Consider the following 13,181-nt stretch of genomic DNA (forward strand, 5'->3'; position numbering starts at 1 on the left):
CTCCTTGTTGTATGTATATATTGAGAGTGAACTTCATGTTTGTAATTGTTTACGTGACAGTTCAGTATTGCGATTATTGTTTATTGTGTTTACTGAATTATTGCCTACCATGCCTGATTCTTCTGCCCCTTGGCCAGGTCGTTGTTGGAAATGAGAACTGGTTCTCAAGCGACTTATCTGGTTAAATAAAGGTTAAATAGATAGATAAATAAACACGACTGTCATGAACAGACGGCCATCTTTACTCGTCTAAAGCTTCCAAGCTGATATTTCAACTTGAGACTGTTGATGACTGTTTCAAACCTCCTCCTGATTTAAACAAATAATAAGTAATAAGTAATAAACCAGTTTCTCCAGCTAAAATAACCAGAAGACCTAGTGACGTCACTGTCAAAATTTTAGAGTAGAACTAGAGAAAACCATGTCCCTTTAATGAAGACAAATCACAGCAATCAAGAGCTCCACTTACTCATTTTTCCCATGAACTTCATCCCTCTGCAGCTCTCTCCTGTCAGTGTAGGAAAGGCTCTTAGTTCTTCAGTTCAAGCTTCTTTTTCCTCAAATCAGTTTAACTGATGGTGCTTCGTGTGTGTGTGAAGCCACTTTAATTGACACACAAAAAGAACTGAAACAAAACTGCTGACATTTACCTTCAGATGGAGAAAATCACCTGCGCCACAAAGTTTGGTCAAAGTGAAAGTAAACTCCAAGGCTTTGCCCAGAGGTGTGTGTGTGTGTGTGTTGTCTCTTCATTATCCAAATATGCAGCGTGACTGGTTGGACGGGTCTCAGTCAGACTGAAGTTCACATGCTGAAGTGTTATTAAGACATGAAACCTCCTCATGACTCCCAGTGTGAACACACACACACTCTGCTGCTGTTTGAGGTTTTCATTATTACTGATTATTGATTATTGATCAGTTGAATCAGCTGAGCTCCAATGGAACTAAATTCTCCATTTCAACAGTGATGTCTTCAACACAAACATTCAGGTTTCACATTAATGTGGATGGAACTGGACTGTTCACAGAGAAACTACCATGATCACTGCCCTCCAGTGGTCACTGTCAGTAACTACAACTCTGAACACACCACACTGACACTCTTTCCTTGTTCCTGTCAGTGCTCACACTGCAACATTTACAATCAGCTGAAGAGTCGTTAGATCATAATAGATAATAATAGAATTGCAATAGTCCAGGTTAGAAGTAACAAAAGCATGGAGCAGTTTTTCTGCATCATTTTGAGACAGGATGTTTCTGATTGTTGTCATATTTAGGAGGTGAAAAAAGGCAAGGGGCCCCCTGTCCTTTTGACTTCAGACAAGCTTCGCAATGTATTAAATGGATCTGGTCAACCTGCAAGGACGAGTACATCAAAGTATAAAACGTGACAATTCCTGTTGCCAGTAAAACATGAACAGGAACTAAGTAGAAGCATGAGGAAACTCAGAGGAATGAAGGGAACACAGAGACTTAAATACACAAAGGAACTGTGTAACAAGTGAAACACATCAATGCGGGCAGACAATCACAGAAGCAGGAAAAAGACATAAGGGCAGAAAGTAAAACACCAACACACGTGGTAAGTCATTTCAAAGTAAAACAGGAAATGATGAATCCAAACAAACAAGCCATGGAACAAAGAATCCAAATAAAGAGTCACTCAAGGGACATGAACCACAGAGTCTTTGTGAAGCAGAGGTAGGACGAGGAGGAACCAGAATCTGAGTGTTGAGGGTAGAGGTGAGAATAGGGATGCTGAACAGGTCAATGCAGGGGATTAGGTACACTGTAAAAACTAAAATGTTGAGAAAACTCAAATTATGAGGGCAACACAATGGAAGAGATTTTTTTTTTATTTGATCAACTTGAAACTGTTGTTGACTTTACAAGTTTAGACAAGAGTTCTGCCAATTTGGATCTTCTTCTTCACCTAATTATGATATTCATATGAGGCTAACAATGAAATTCTTCCTTCAGTGCCATGTGTTTCTACTCTGTAAAAAGTCCTTCAATGGTGTTGTCTGTAGGAATTTATTTTAAAAAGTATATTTCCTCCAATGAATGAATTCCCTTTTCTTTTTGAATTAATTTAAGTATCTGTCCCCGACCTCTCGCACTGAGTCCAGAGGACAGCCCAGGACAGAGCTGGACTTCCTGATGACTTTGTCCAGCTTCTTCCTCTCCTTCTCAGTTATGCTGCTGCTCCAGCAGACTACACCATACAAGATGGCTGACGCCACCACAGAGTCATAGAAGGTCCTTAGGAGTGTCCCCTGCACACCAAAAGACCGCAGTCTCCTTAGGAGGTAGAGCCTGCTCTGCCCCTTCCTGAACAGTGCGTCTGTGTTGTCAGTCCAGTCCAGTTTGTGGTTTAGGTGAACACCCAGGTACTTGTAAGAGTCCACTCTCTCAATGTCCATTCCCTGGATGTTCACCGGTGAGGGGACAGACCGGTGTCTGTGGAAATCCACCACCATCCTTGGTCTTCCCTGCGTTGATGAGGAGGTGGTTTGGCCGACACCAGTCCACAAAGTCCTGCGTCACTCCTCTGTACTCTGCATCATCGCCGTCGCTGATCAGGCCGACGATAGCAGAGTCGTCAGAGAACTTGAGCAGGACACAGCCGTCTGTGTTGTGTCTGAAGTCTGCAGTGTAGAGGGTGAAGAGGAAGGGCGCAAGCACCGTGCCCTGAGGAACACCCACACTGCAGGTCAGGGGGTCAGACACACAGTGCCGAGATTTCACAAACTGGGGCCTGTTTGTGAGGTAGTCCAGGACCCACTCTGCCAGCTGTGAGTCCACTCCAGACTGCACCAGCTTGTCCCTCAGAAGCACAGGCTGAATAGTGTTGAATGCGCTGGAGAAATCAAAGAATAGAATCCTCACAGTGCTGCCAGGCTTCTCCAGATGAGTCAGAGCATGGTGCAGCAGGAAGATCACAGCGTCCTCCGCTCCGATCCCGGGTCTGTAGGCGAACTGCAGTGGATCCATCGCTGAGCTCGCCTCAGCCCGGAGGTGCATCTGTGAAGCACAGTGGTGGAGGGGTGATGATTCGAGCTTGTTTTGCAGCCACGGGACCTGGACACCTTGCAGCCAATGAGTCGACCATGAACTCCTCTGTATACCAAAGTATTCTAGAGTCAAATGTGAGGACATCTGTCTGACAGCTGAAGCTTGGCTGCAACTGGGTCATACAACAGGACAATGAGCCCATGCACACCAGCAAATCTACAACAGAATGGCTTAAGAAAAGTTGTCCATAAAGAAATGCCCTCAAACAACAATGAACTGATCCACCCAAGGTTGGATTTACAAATGTTTAGGACCTGCTAAGGACCAGATGGTTTTTCATTATGTCCCAATACATAAAACCATAGAACTAAAACTGGGTGTACTTTCTGTTTCACATAACCATAAATGTAGATGATGACGACAAAATGACACCAGTAGCAAAATCAGTCTCTGATCTTCCTGAAAATGTCTAATATCACGTGACTGATTTAATCTTGTTGTTGTAATGTTATGTCAGTCATGTCCACATGAAATAAAAGTATTTTTCCTTTTATGCAGCTACATAATTTTCTCTGTACTTTTCTGTCTCTTCACCAGATGACATGAAGAACCACGACCAGTTAAATGCTTCATACAGTCACAGAAACGCTTGAATATTTACATTAGAGAAAGTGTTTCTACTTTTTTTAAAGATGAACTGATTATATGTTCGTGACAAAGGAAAAACGTTTGTGTAACCATACAACCTTTAAATCCTGATTTTATTTTTTTAATTTATAGCATTAACGTTTGGACTTTTCCCTTCACATTAATTATTGTTCATGCAAAACTGTGCAAGTAACAATGAACACACTGTGCTGGAGTCAGTCAGAGCATTTCCATAGAGCCACTTTGCATCAGCAGCACCATGCTCCAGTGCTCTGGGAGAGTTTATAGTCCTGAGACTTGAAGACTGGATGACTGACAGCTGTCCTTCATGACAACACAAGCCACAGAAATCCTCCTGATCCAAAACATGACTTTGATCTCCGTCCTCATCTGGACTGTCCTCTGCTGCTGCTTCACAGGTAAAGTCCAGAGAATCAAACTCCTCTATCAACATCCGTCCCTCTGACATGAAGCCGACTACACGCTGACGCTGCTTTATGTTTGTGTCTCTGTGTCCTCAGAGTCCAGAGGACAGGTGACAGTGACTCAGCCTGGAGCAGTGAGCTCTGCTCTGGGAGGCTCCGTCACCATCAGCTGTAGAACCAGTCGGAATGTTTATGTTTGGAGCAACAACCACATTTTATCCTGGTACCAACAAAGAGATGGAGACAAACCTAAACGGCTCATTTACGCTGCTTCCACTCGAGTATCAGGGATTCCAGCTCGTTTTACAGGCACTGGATCAAACTCTGACTTCACTCTGACCATCAGTGGAGTCCAGGCTGAAGATGCAGCAGTTTACTACTGTCAGAGTTTTCACTCTATCAACAGTCAGGCTGTGTTCACACAGTGAAAAAGCGTCATACAAAAACCTCCCTCAGTCAGACTGAACAGAAACTGAAGCTACTGCAGAGACTGATACACTTCACTGAGGACACACACATATGTTTGTACATCTATCTTTGTGAGGACACTTGTTGACATAATGCAGTCCCTAGTCTCTCACCATAACCTTAACCATCAAAAGCCATTTTAAGGTGTGTTAGAAAATGATGACCAGACAAAATGTCCTCAATTCAGTCATTTAAATTCAAACCAGTTCTCACACTGTGTAGCCATACAAGTACACTTCATCATATTGAGATCTGTTGGAGTCAGTCAGAGCATTTCCATTGAGACACACTTTGGTAAACATTCAAGACAGTTGCTAATCCATCCAGAAGTGGACGTCCCAGCAAATTCAGCCAAAGGTCAGACTGTACAATGCTCAGAGAACTTCAGAGCTACATCTGGGACTCTACAGGCCTCAGCATGTTCAATGTTTATGTTCATGATCACATATGGCGTGTTTGGAAGGGTTGCCAGGAAACAGCCTCTTCTCTCTAAAAAGAACATGACAGCACAGCTTAGGTTTGCAAAGCTGCATCTGAGCAAACCACAAGTCCTCTGGAACAATGTCCTTTGGACAGTCAAGACCAAAGTGGAGATGTTTGTTAAAAACCAATCAGCAGAAGCATCTGTGAAGCACAGTGGTGGAGGGGTGATGATTCGAGCTTGTTTTGCAGCCATGGGACCTGGAGTCGACCATGAACTCCTCTGTATACCAAAGTATTCTAGATAGATAGATAGATAGATAGAGATACTTTATTAATCCCCGTGGGGAAATTCGTTTGTAGCAGCAGTCACAAGGAGACAATAAATACACTCTATAAAGGAAAAATAAATTTGGAAAAGAAATACAATATATACAGGAGGGGGTCTTATATACATACATACACACACACACACATATATATACACACATACATATGTTATATATATATATATATATATATATATAACATATATATACAGTTAATGTAACTGAGGTTTATAGCGCACCCTAGATGATGCATTAGTCCAGGTTTGTGAGCACAGACACAGATGTGTTATAGTGTCTGATGGCGGATGGCAGGAATGACTTCCTGTACCGTTCCTTAGAGCACCGTGGTAGCAGAAGTCTGTTGCTGAAGCTGCTTCCCAGATTGTTCACAGTTTCATGGAGTGGGTGGGAGGGACTGTCCATGATTGTCCTCAGCTTTGACAGCATTCTGTCCCTCGCCACCTCCTCCAGGTTGGCAAGTTTAAAGCCAACAACAGACCCTGCTTTTTTAATGAGTTTATCCAGTCTGTTGGCATCCTTTGCTTTAATGCCAGCACCCCAGCACACCACAGCAAAGAAGATGGTGCTCGCCATTACAGACTGGTAGAACATGTGGAGCATCCTGCTGCAAACACTGAAGGACCTGAGTCTCCTCAGGAAGTAAAGTCTACTCATGGCCTTCCTGTAGACAGCATCAGTGTTTGTGGACCACTCCAGTTTGTTGTCCAGGTGAACACCAAGGAACCTATAAGAAGTCACTATTCCTACCTCTTTCCCACTAATACAGACAGGAGAAGGCGGGGACTGACTCCTACTGAAGTCCACCACCATCTTCTTTGTCTTGGCCACGTTCAGCTGCAGGTGATTCTCCCCACACCACCTGACAAAACTCTCCACAAGGCCCCTGTACTCATCCTCCCATCCTCTCTCCACACACTCAACTATGGCTGTGTCATCCGAGTACTTCTGGAGGTGACATAACTCAGAAGAGTACTGGAAGTCAGCCGTGTAGGTGGTGAATAGAAAGGGAGACAGCACAGTTCCTTGAGGAGCCCCCGTGTTGCTCGTCAGGAGGTCAGACTCACAGCTCTGCAGCCTCACAAACTGTGGTCGACCTGTCAAGTAGTCCTCAATCCATGAGACAAGGGGAACCTCCACCTGCATCTTCTCTAATTTAGCACTCAGTATGTAGTGTATGTGGTTGTAGTGAGCGAGGGAGTGAGAGAATGAATACAGGAAGACGGATCAACACGGTGGACAAAACATACAGGTGTACAATGACAGTGTTGTGGTAAAGCTGAGTTACAATCCAATATCATAATACAGAGAGGGAATATATACTTCATTAAAATGAGCAGTGACAGAGCACAGACGAGTCACATCAATTCACTGAACTCCTCCTGTCACAGTCACAGAATAATGATCACATTACTATAGAAACTTCTGGATAAATGATGGAACAGTTCCTCATTTTCTCCGACCACCAAGAAAATGTTTTTCTTCAAATCATGAAAATCTTTAAAACGAGTTTTTTGAGGAAAAAAAGGTAAAAATGACAGAAGAAATTTTCTCCTCTCTCTTCAAAAACTTTCAAGAGTCATCATGAAGAAATAAAGTACATCATTGTGTGGTGAATGGTGAACTGGAAACACAGAGCCTGGAAATGACAGAGTCAAACTGGCTCTTGTGGTGTGATTGTGGTCATAATAATAAAATTCTACAGCTGCTGCAGTGAGAACTTTTCCTTCATCCTTCTTTTCCTGTCAAGATGATTGTGTGTGCGTGCATCTTAAAATAAGGGTTAGTCGACACATTAAGGTCTCATCTATCTGCACAAACAAATCTCTCTTGTGTTCTATTCATCCAGTCAGCTAATAATATTCACAGTTTCATAGAAAACAAACAGAAACATAATGTATCACACAAGCTGCTCCACATAGACCTAGCATAGCATTTGGAGCAGGCACACAATTAAATTTGTCATTCTTCAGAATGGCTGTGGGCTCTGTTATATCTAAACAAGATCTGTGTGTGTGTGTGTGTGTGTGTGAGTGTGTGTGTGTGTGTGTGTGTCCCACTTTACTCCAACACACCAATCAAATATTTCATTAGTGCTTCAGGACTGTGCAGTTTGTTAGAGTTAAATTTAGGATCCATTTTTCAAGAGAACTTCTCAGAACCTTTTCAGTCTATGAAGCTTTAAACATATCAGCTCTCTCACACTGACTGAGGCTGAATTCTGAACAGCTACAAGATTTGGAGCTTAGTGACCATCATCAAAAGACAAGGAAACAGAAGAAAGGAAACATTTCAAATAATGAATGTACCATTTCCTCATATGAAATAGTTTCACTGCTTAATAATTAAGATCCTTCAACAACTAGGACTTAATACAGTCCTGTAGATGAGCTGCATGGAGCAGAAAACAAGAATCAGAGCTGAGAGTCTAAAGTGGCAGAGTTAAACTTCCAAACTTATTCTGTCCTCACACTCATCAACAGTTTTCCTCCTACACTCAAAACACAGCAAATGAACACTCATCCAAATGCATCACATGCCACCTCAAACACATCAACATATTTTAGATTCCAGTTTCAGGACTAAGGTTTTCAAGGCAGGAAGAATTCTCAGCAGCCTAAATTTCCTCCACAGGGAGGAAATCACTGATTGTTTTACTGTCCCTTAACCAAAGAGGGTGAACATGAACACAGCCTGAAACACTTCATGCAACAGCTGATCCAGCTTTAAGTCCTACGACTCATTCTGCAGATTTACTTTTAACAGGAAGAAACCTTGAGCAGAACCTGGCTCAGATGGGGGACCCTCCTGCCGATGGCCGGGCTGGGTGAAAGGAGGAAAAAGAGGAAGATAGGACAGCTAGGAATGGAGGAGAGGGGGAGAAAGACATGCAGCATAATACAGACAATGTGGGTCAGTATTTACATTACAGTTAGTGAACAGTTATTTGATAATGTGTGCTCAGCAGATTAGAATTATGAAACAGAGCACGAAGGCAAAAAGCTGTCATGACTGGTAATTATTTACATTACAGTTTGCAAAGAATATTAATCCAATATTTATCTGTAGCAGAACGGAACATTAAACATGTTAGAAATAGATCATTGTAAACAATAAACAGCAGCAGGTGGGTGGAGCCAGGACCATAGGACATGCAGCTCCGGAGCCAGAGGTACCTGCAGAAAGGTACAGAAAAAGAGAGACCAGAGAGAAACAAACACAGGACTACGGGACAGAGAGGACACAGAGTTAATGACATGTAATAAAGGCTAATAAATTTGAGAGTGGGTCTGAGGAGAGAAAGAGAAAGAAGAAGTACGCAGTAAATCATGGGATGTCCCCCAGCAGCCTAGGCCTATAGCAGCATAACTAGGGGATGATTCAGTTGCCTGAGCCAGCCCTACTAAGGGCTATATCCTTAACTGTAACAGTGTCTATAGAGATAATTGTGACTAACTATAAGTTTAATAAATAACTAGGACTGTAACTACAGCTAATTATAAGCTTTATCAAACAAGATGGTGTTTGGTGTCAGTAATGGCGTTGAGGTCCTCCCCGTGGGGGTCAACAAGCTCAGCCCACACAGTGGTGTTGAAGCAGTCCCTCAGAGCCTCCTCGCTCTCAGTGGTCCACCTCTTCACCACACGGGGCTCCACAGGCAGCCTGTGTACTATGGGTTTGTACACAGTCTGTAGGTGAACAATGTTGTGGTCAGCCCTGCCAAGGGGGGGGAGGGGGGTTGCAGAATATGCATCCTTGGTGTTGGAATAAAATAAATCTAGAGTCTTGTTGTCTCGGGTGGGGCAGTTGACATACTGTGTAAATGTTGGTAACACAGAGGAGGGTGGAGCGTGGTTAAAGTCACCTGAGATGAGGAAGAGGGCCTGTGGATGCTGTGTCTGCAGTTTGCTGGTAACTGAGAGGAGTGTGTCACAGGCGATGTCAGAGTTAGCAGAGGGGGGAACGTACACAGCTATCACGATAGCATGTGTGAACTCCCGTGGCAGATAGAATGGCCTCATGCTAACAGTTCAATGTCTCTGTTGCACAGTTCCATTTTCACCACACAATGTCCTGGTTTGCACCATCTCTCGTTCACAAACACAGCAAGACCCCCTCCCTTCCTCTTACCACTGTCCTTCGTCCTGTCCGCCCGCAGCAGATGAAAAGACTCCAATGCGATGATGGAGTCCGGGGTTAACCAGGTCTCTGTGAAAACCATGACGCTACACTCTCTGAACTCCCGCTGGTGCCGGGTCAGAGCCGCCAGTTCGTCCATCTTATTGGGGAGAGATCTCACATTTCCCATGATGACGGAGGGGAGAACAGGCCTGAAGCGTCTCTTCTTTTCCCGGAGTTTCCTTCCCGAACGGCGTCCTCGTCGAGTCTTACGAAGCAGCTCCGCTGGGATCATGTGTTTGTCCCCCGAGGCGCTCCGCAGTGCGATCAGCTGTTCTCTGCTGTAAACAAGATGCGCTCCGACTCCGACACACATTGTTAATAAAACAGGTGTCCAGGCAAGTGAAACTGGTAAAAAAAAAAAATAGTCGAGTTGTCGAGTGCTGCTATTAAATAAGCTATATACCAAAGTTGACTAAGAAATAGAGGGTTTAAGAACTAAAATTTAGAAAAGAAGAAAGAAAAAGGATAGAGCTGTTGCAACCAACAGCCAGCCTCCACCAGCGCCGGAAGTTTGATTATATATATATATATATATATTATCATAATAATATGTCAAATTTGTATGGCGCTTTTCCCGGTGCTCAAAGATGCTGGACAATGGAAGCAACAAAACCAAAAACAATATTTGTTTATGTTAAACATTTGAAAATGTTTTTCTCTTTTAATTTAGATTTTGCAAGACTTATCACTGATGTTTGGAGCAGAGGTTGCTTCAAGGTTCCTTGAAAAATGGAACAGCAAAAGATAAAGTTATTGTCACGACTGTGCTAGGTTTGAACCCAAATGCACGACTCAACAAGTATTTCAAAATAACAGTCTTTATTCACAAACTAAAATTCTCTCGTGGCGAGGCAAAAATCAACAAACAAAATTAAAGACTACAAAAAACAAAATCACTCTTAGCGAGGAAAAGCTACTAGAAAAATAAAAGACTAAGTCCAAACACAAAACCACTCTTAGCGAGGAAAAATACTTAATAAAGAAATAAACCAAACAAAGTACTGACAAAACTAGACAATGGCTAGAAAGAGTAAACTGTGGACAAGACCTGAGGAAAACGCTGGTTCTTCTATCGAGAGACAGGACGAACTGGCACAGAACAAAGGGAGACGCAGACAATATATAGACACTAGGTAATGGGGAACAGGTGGAAACAATCAGGGCGGGGAAGACAATCAGACTGGCAGGAACACAAGAGGAAGGGCAAGCTACCTGGAACACAAAGGGAGAACAGATTACAAAATAAAAGCGGAATGCACAAGACAACATAGCACAGGACAAAACATAACAAGACCTTATTTCCTCACTGTGACAGTACCCCCCCCTCTAGGGACGGCTCCTGACGGACCTGGTACCCGTGGGTGCCGATCGTAAAAGTCCGTAATAAGGTCAGGGTCCACGATAAAGCTCGCAGGAACCCACGACCGTTCCTCAGGTCCATAGCCCTCCCAGTCCACTAAGAATTGTCTGCCCCGGCCCCTGTTGCGGACAGCCAGAAGGGACTTGACGGAGTAGACAGGACCATCATCGATCATCTGGGGAGGTGGAGGAGGTTTGGCCGCAGGAACCATGGGGCTCTCCTTGACAGGCTTAACCCGACTAACATGAAAGGTGGGATGAACCCTCAGGGATCTGGGCAGCCGTAGTCTCACCGCTGAAGGACCAACCACCTTGGACACTGGGAAAGGCCCCACAAACCGTGGGGCCAACTTCCTGGAGATGACGTGGAAAGAGAGTTGTGGGCGTATTCCACCCAAACCAGGTTTTTGCTCCAGGAAGCCGGATTCTGTGATACCAGGCACCGAAGGCAGGTCTCCAGCTCCTGGTTGAGGCATTCAGTCTGGCCGTTAGCCTCAGGGTGATAGCCGGAGGTGAGGCTGACATTGGCACCGATAAGTCCACAGAACTCTTTCCAAAACCTGGAGACAAACTGGGGCCCCCGGTCGGAGACAATGTCTTTGGGAAACCCGTGAATACGAAACACATGAGTCATGAGGATCTCGGCTGTCTCCTTAGCCGATGGCAACTTGGGCAGGGCTATAAAATGTGTCATCTTAGAAAATCTGTCCACCACAGTGAGCACCGTGGTGTTACCTGCTGATACTGGGAGCCCCGTGACAAAATCCAAGGAGATATCAGCCCACGGTCGAGTGGGCACAGGGAGAGGCTGCAACAACCCCATCTGTGCTCTGGACAAGTTCTTAGTGCGGGCGCAGACAGAGCATGCCTCCACATATTCCCGCACATCTCGCTCCATGGAGGGCCACCAGAACCTCTGGGAGATGGCATGCATAGTTCTTTTAATCCCAGGATGGCAGGTGAGCAGAGAGGTGTGAGCCCAGTGGATCACCTGTGGACGCATGGTAACAGGGACAAACAAACGATTTTCAGGACATCCACTAGGTGTCGGTGCCTCACCATTTGCACGCTTCACCTCTGATTCTATTTGCCAGGATACTGCCCCTACCACACGATTCAGTGGTAGGATAGATTCAGGCTCCTTGGCAGAAGGCTCGGGGTCAAACAGGCGGGACAGGGCGTCAGGCTTGGTATTCCGGGACCCCGGCCTGTAAGGTAACACAAAGTTAAAGCGACTAAAAAAACAGAGTCCACCTGGCTTGACGAGAGGTCAGTCTCTTGGCTTTACGAATGTATTCTAAGTTCTTGTGATCTGTCCACACAATGAAAGGGTGTTGTGCACCCTCTAACCAGTGCCTCCACTCTTCCAAGGCTACTTTGACCGCTCACGATTCCCAACGTTATAGTTTCTTTCAGCCGGAGAAAGCTTACGTGACAGGAAGGCACAGGGATGGAGCTTGTTGTCCTTCTCCGAGCGTTGGGAGAGTATCGCCCCTATCCCATCATTGGAGGCGTCCACCTCCACCACGAACTGCCGGCTGGGGTCTGGAACCGTGAGAATGGGTGCAGTGACGAACCGAGTCTTGAGCTGCTGAAAGGCTTCCTCAGCTTGAGGAGACCACAGGAACGGGGTCTGTGGAGAGGTGAGAGCATGGAGAGGGGCGGCTATGGCGCTGAAGCTTCTAATAAACCGCCTATAGAAGTTAGCAAATCCTAGGAATTGCTGAACCTTCTTGCGGCTATCAGGAGTTGGCCATTGAGCCACAGCGCTGACTTTAGCCGGATCCATCTGTATCTTCCCAGGGGCTATGATGAAGCCGAGGAAAGACACAGTATCGGCATGAAATTCGCTTTTTTCAGCCTTCACATACAGTTGGTTCTCCAGCAGCCGCTGAAGAACCTGGCGAACATGGGTGTCAACATCAGGTGAAAAAATCAGGATGTCATCTAAATAGACAAACACAAACTGATTCAGCTAGTCTCTGAGAACCTCATTGATCATGGCCTGGAACACAGCAGGCGCATTAGTCAAACCAAAAGGCATAACCAGATACTCATAGTGTCCACTGGGAGTGTTAAAACCAGTTTTCCACTCATCTCCCTCCCGTATTCTGACCAAATGGTAAGCATTTCTCAAGTCTAGCTTAGTGAATACCTTAGCCTGCTGAAGCTGGTCAAAAGCAGAAGACATGAGCGGCAAAGGATAACGATTTTTAATGGTAATGTCATTGAGTGGGCTATAGTCAATGCAAGGTCGGAGGGAACCATCCTTCTTCCCCACAAAAAAGAACCCTGCCCCAGCTGGGGAAGAGGAG

The 13,181-nt window shown here is 44.8% G+C and overlaps 1 gene segment (V, D, J or C); it reads left to right on the forward strand.

Annotated features, from left to right (window-relative positions):
* The first annotated feature begins 4,032 nt into the window (after window positions 1-4,032).
* Window positions 4,033-4,542, forward strand: LOC121195361. The segment is given in 2 exon segments: window positions 4,033-4,084; window positions 4,187-4,542. Coding segments are annotated over 2 exon segments (384 nt in total).
* The last annotated feature ends 8,639 nt before the right edge of the window (window positions 4,543-13,181 follow it).

The sequence above is a fragment of the Toxotes jaculatrix genome, chromosome 16 (assembly GCF_017976425.1).
Source record: "Toxotes jaculatrix isolate fToxJac2 chromosome 16, fToxJac2.pri, whole genome shotgun sequence".
In the NCBI taxonomy this organism is placed as follows: domain Eukaryota; kingdom Metazoa; phylum Chordata; class Actinopteri; family Toxotidae; genus Toxotes; species Toxotes jaculatrix.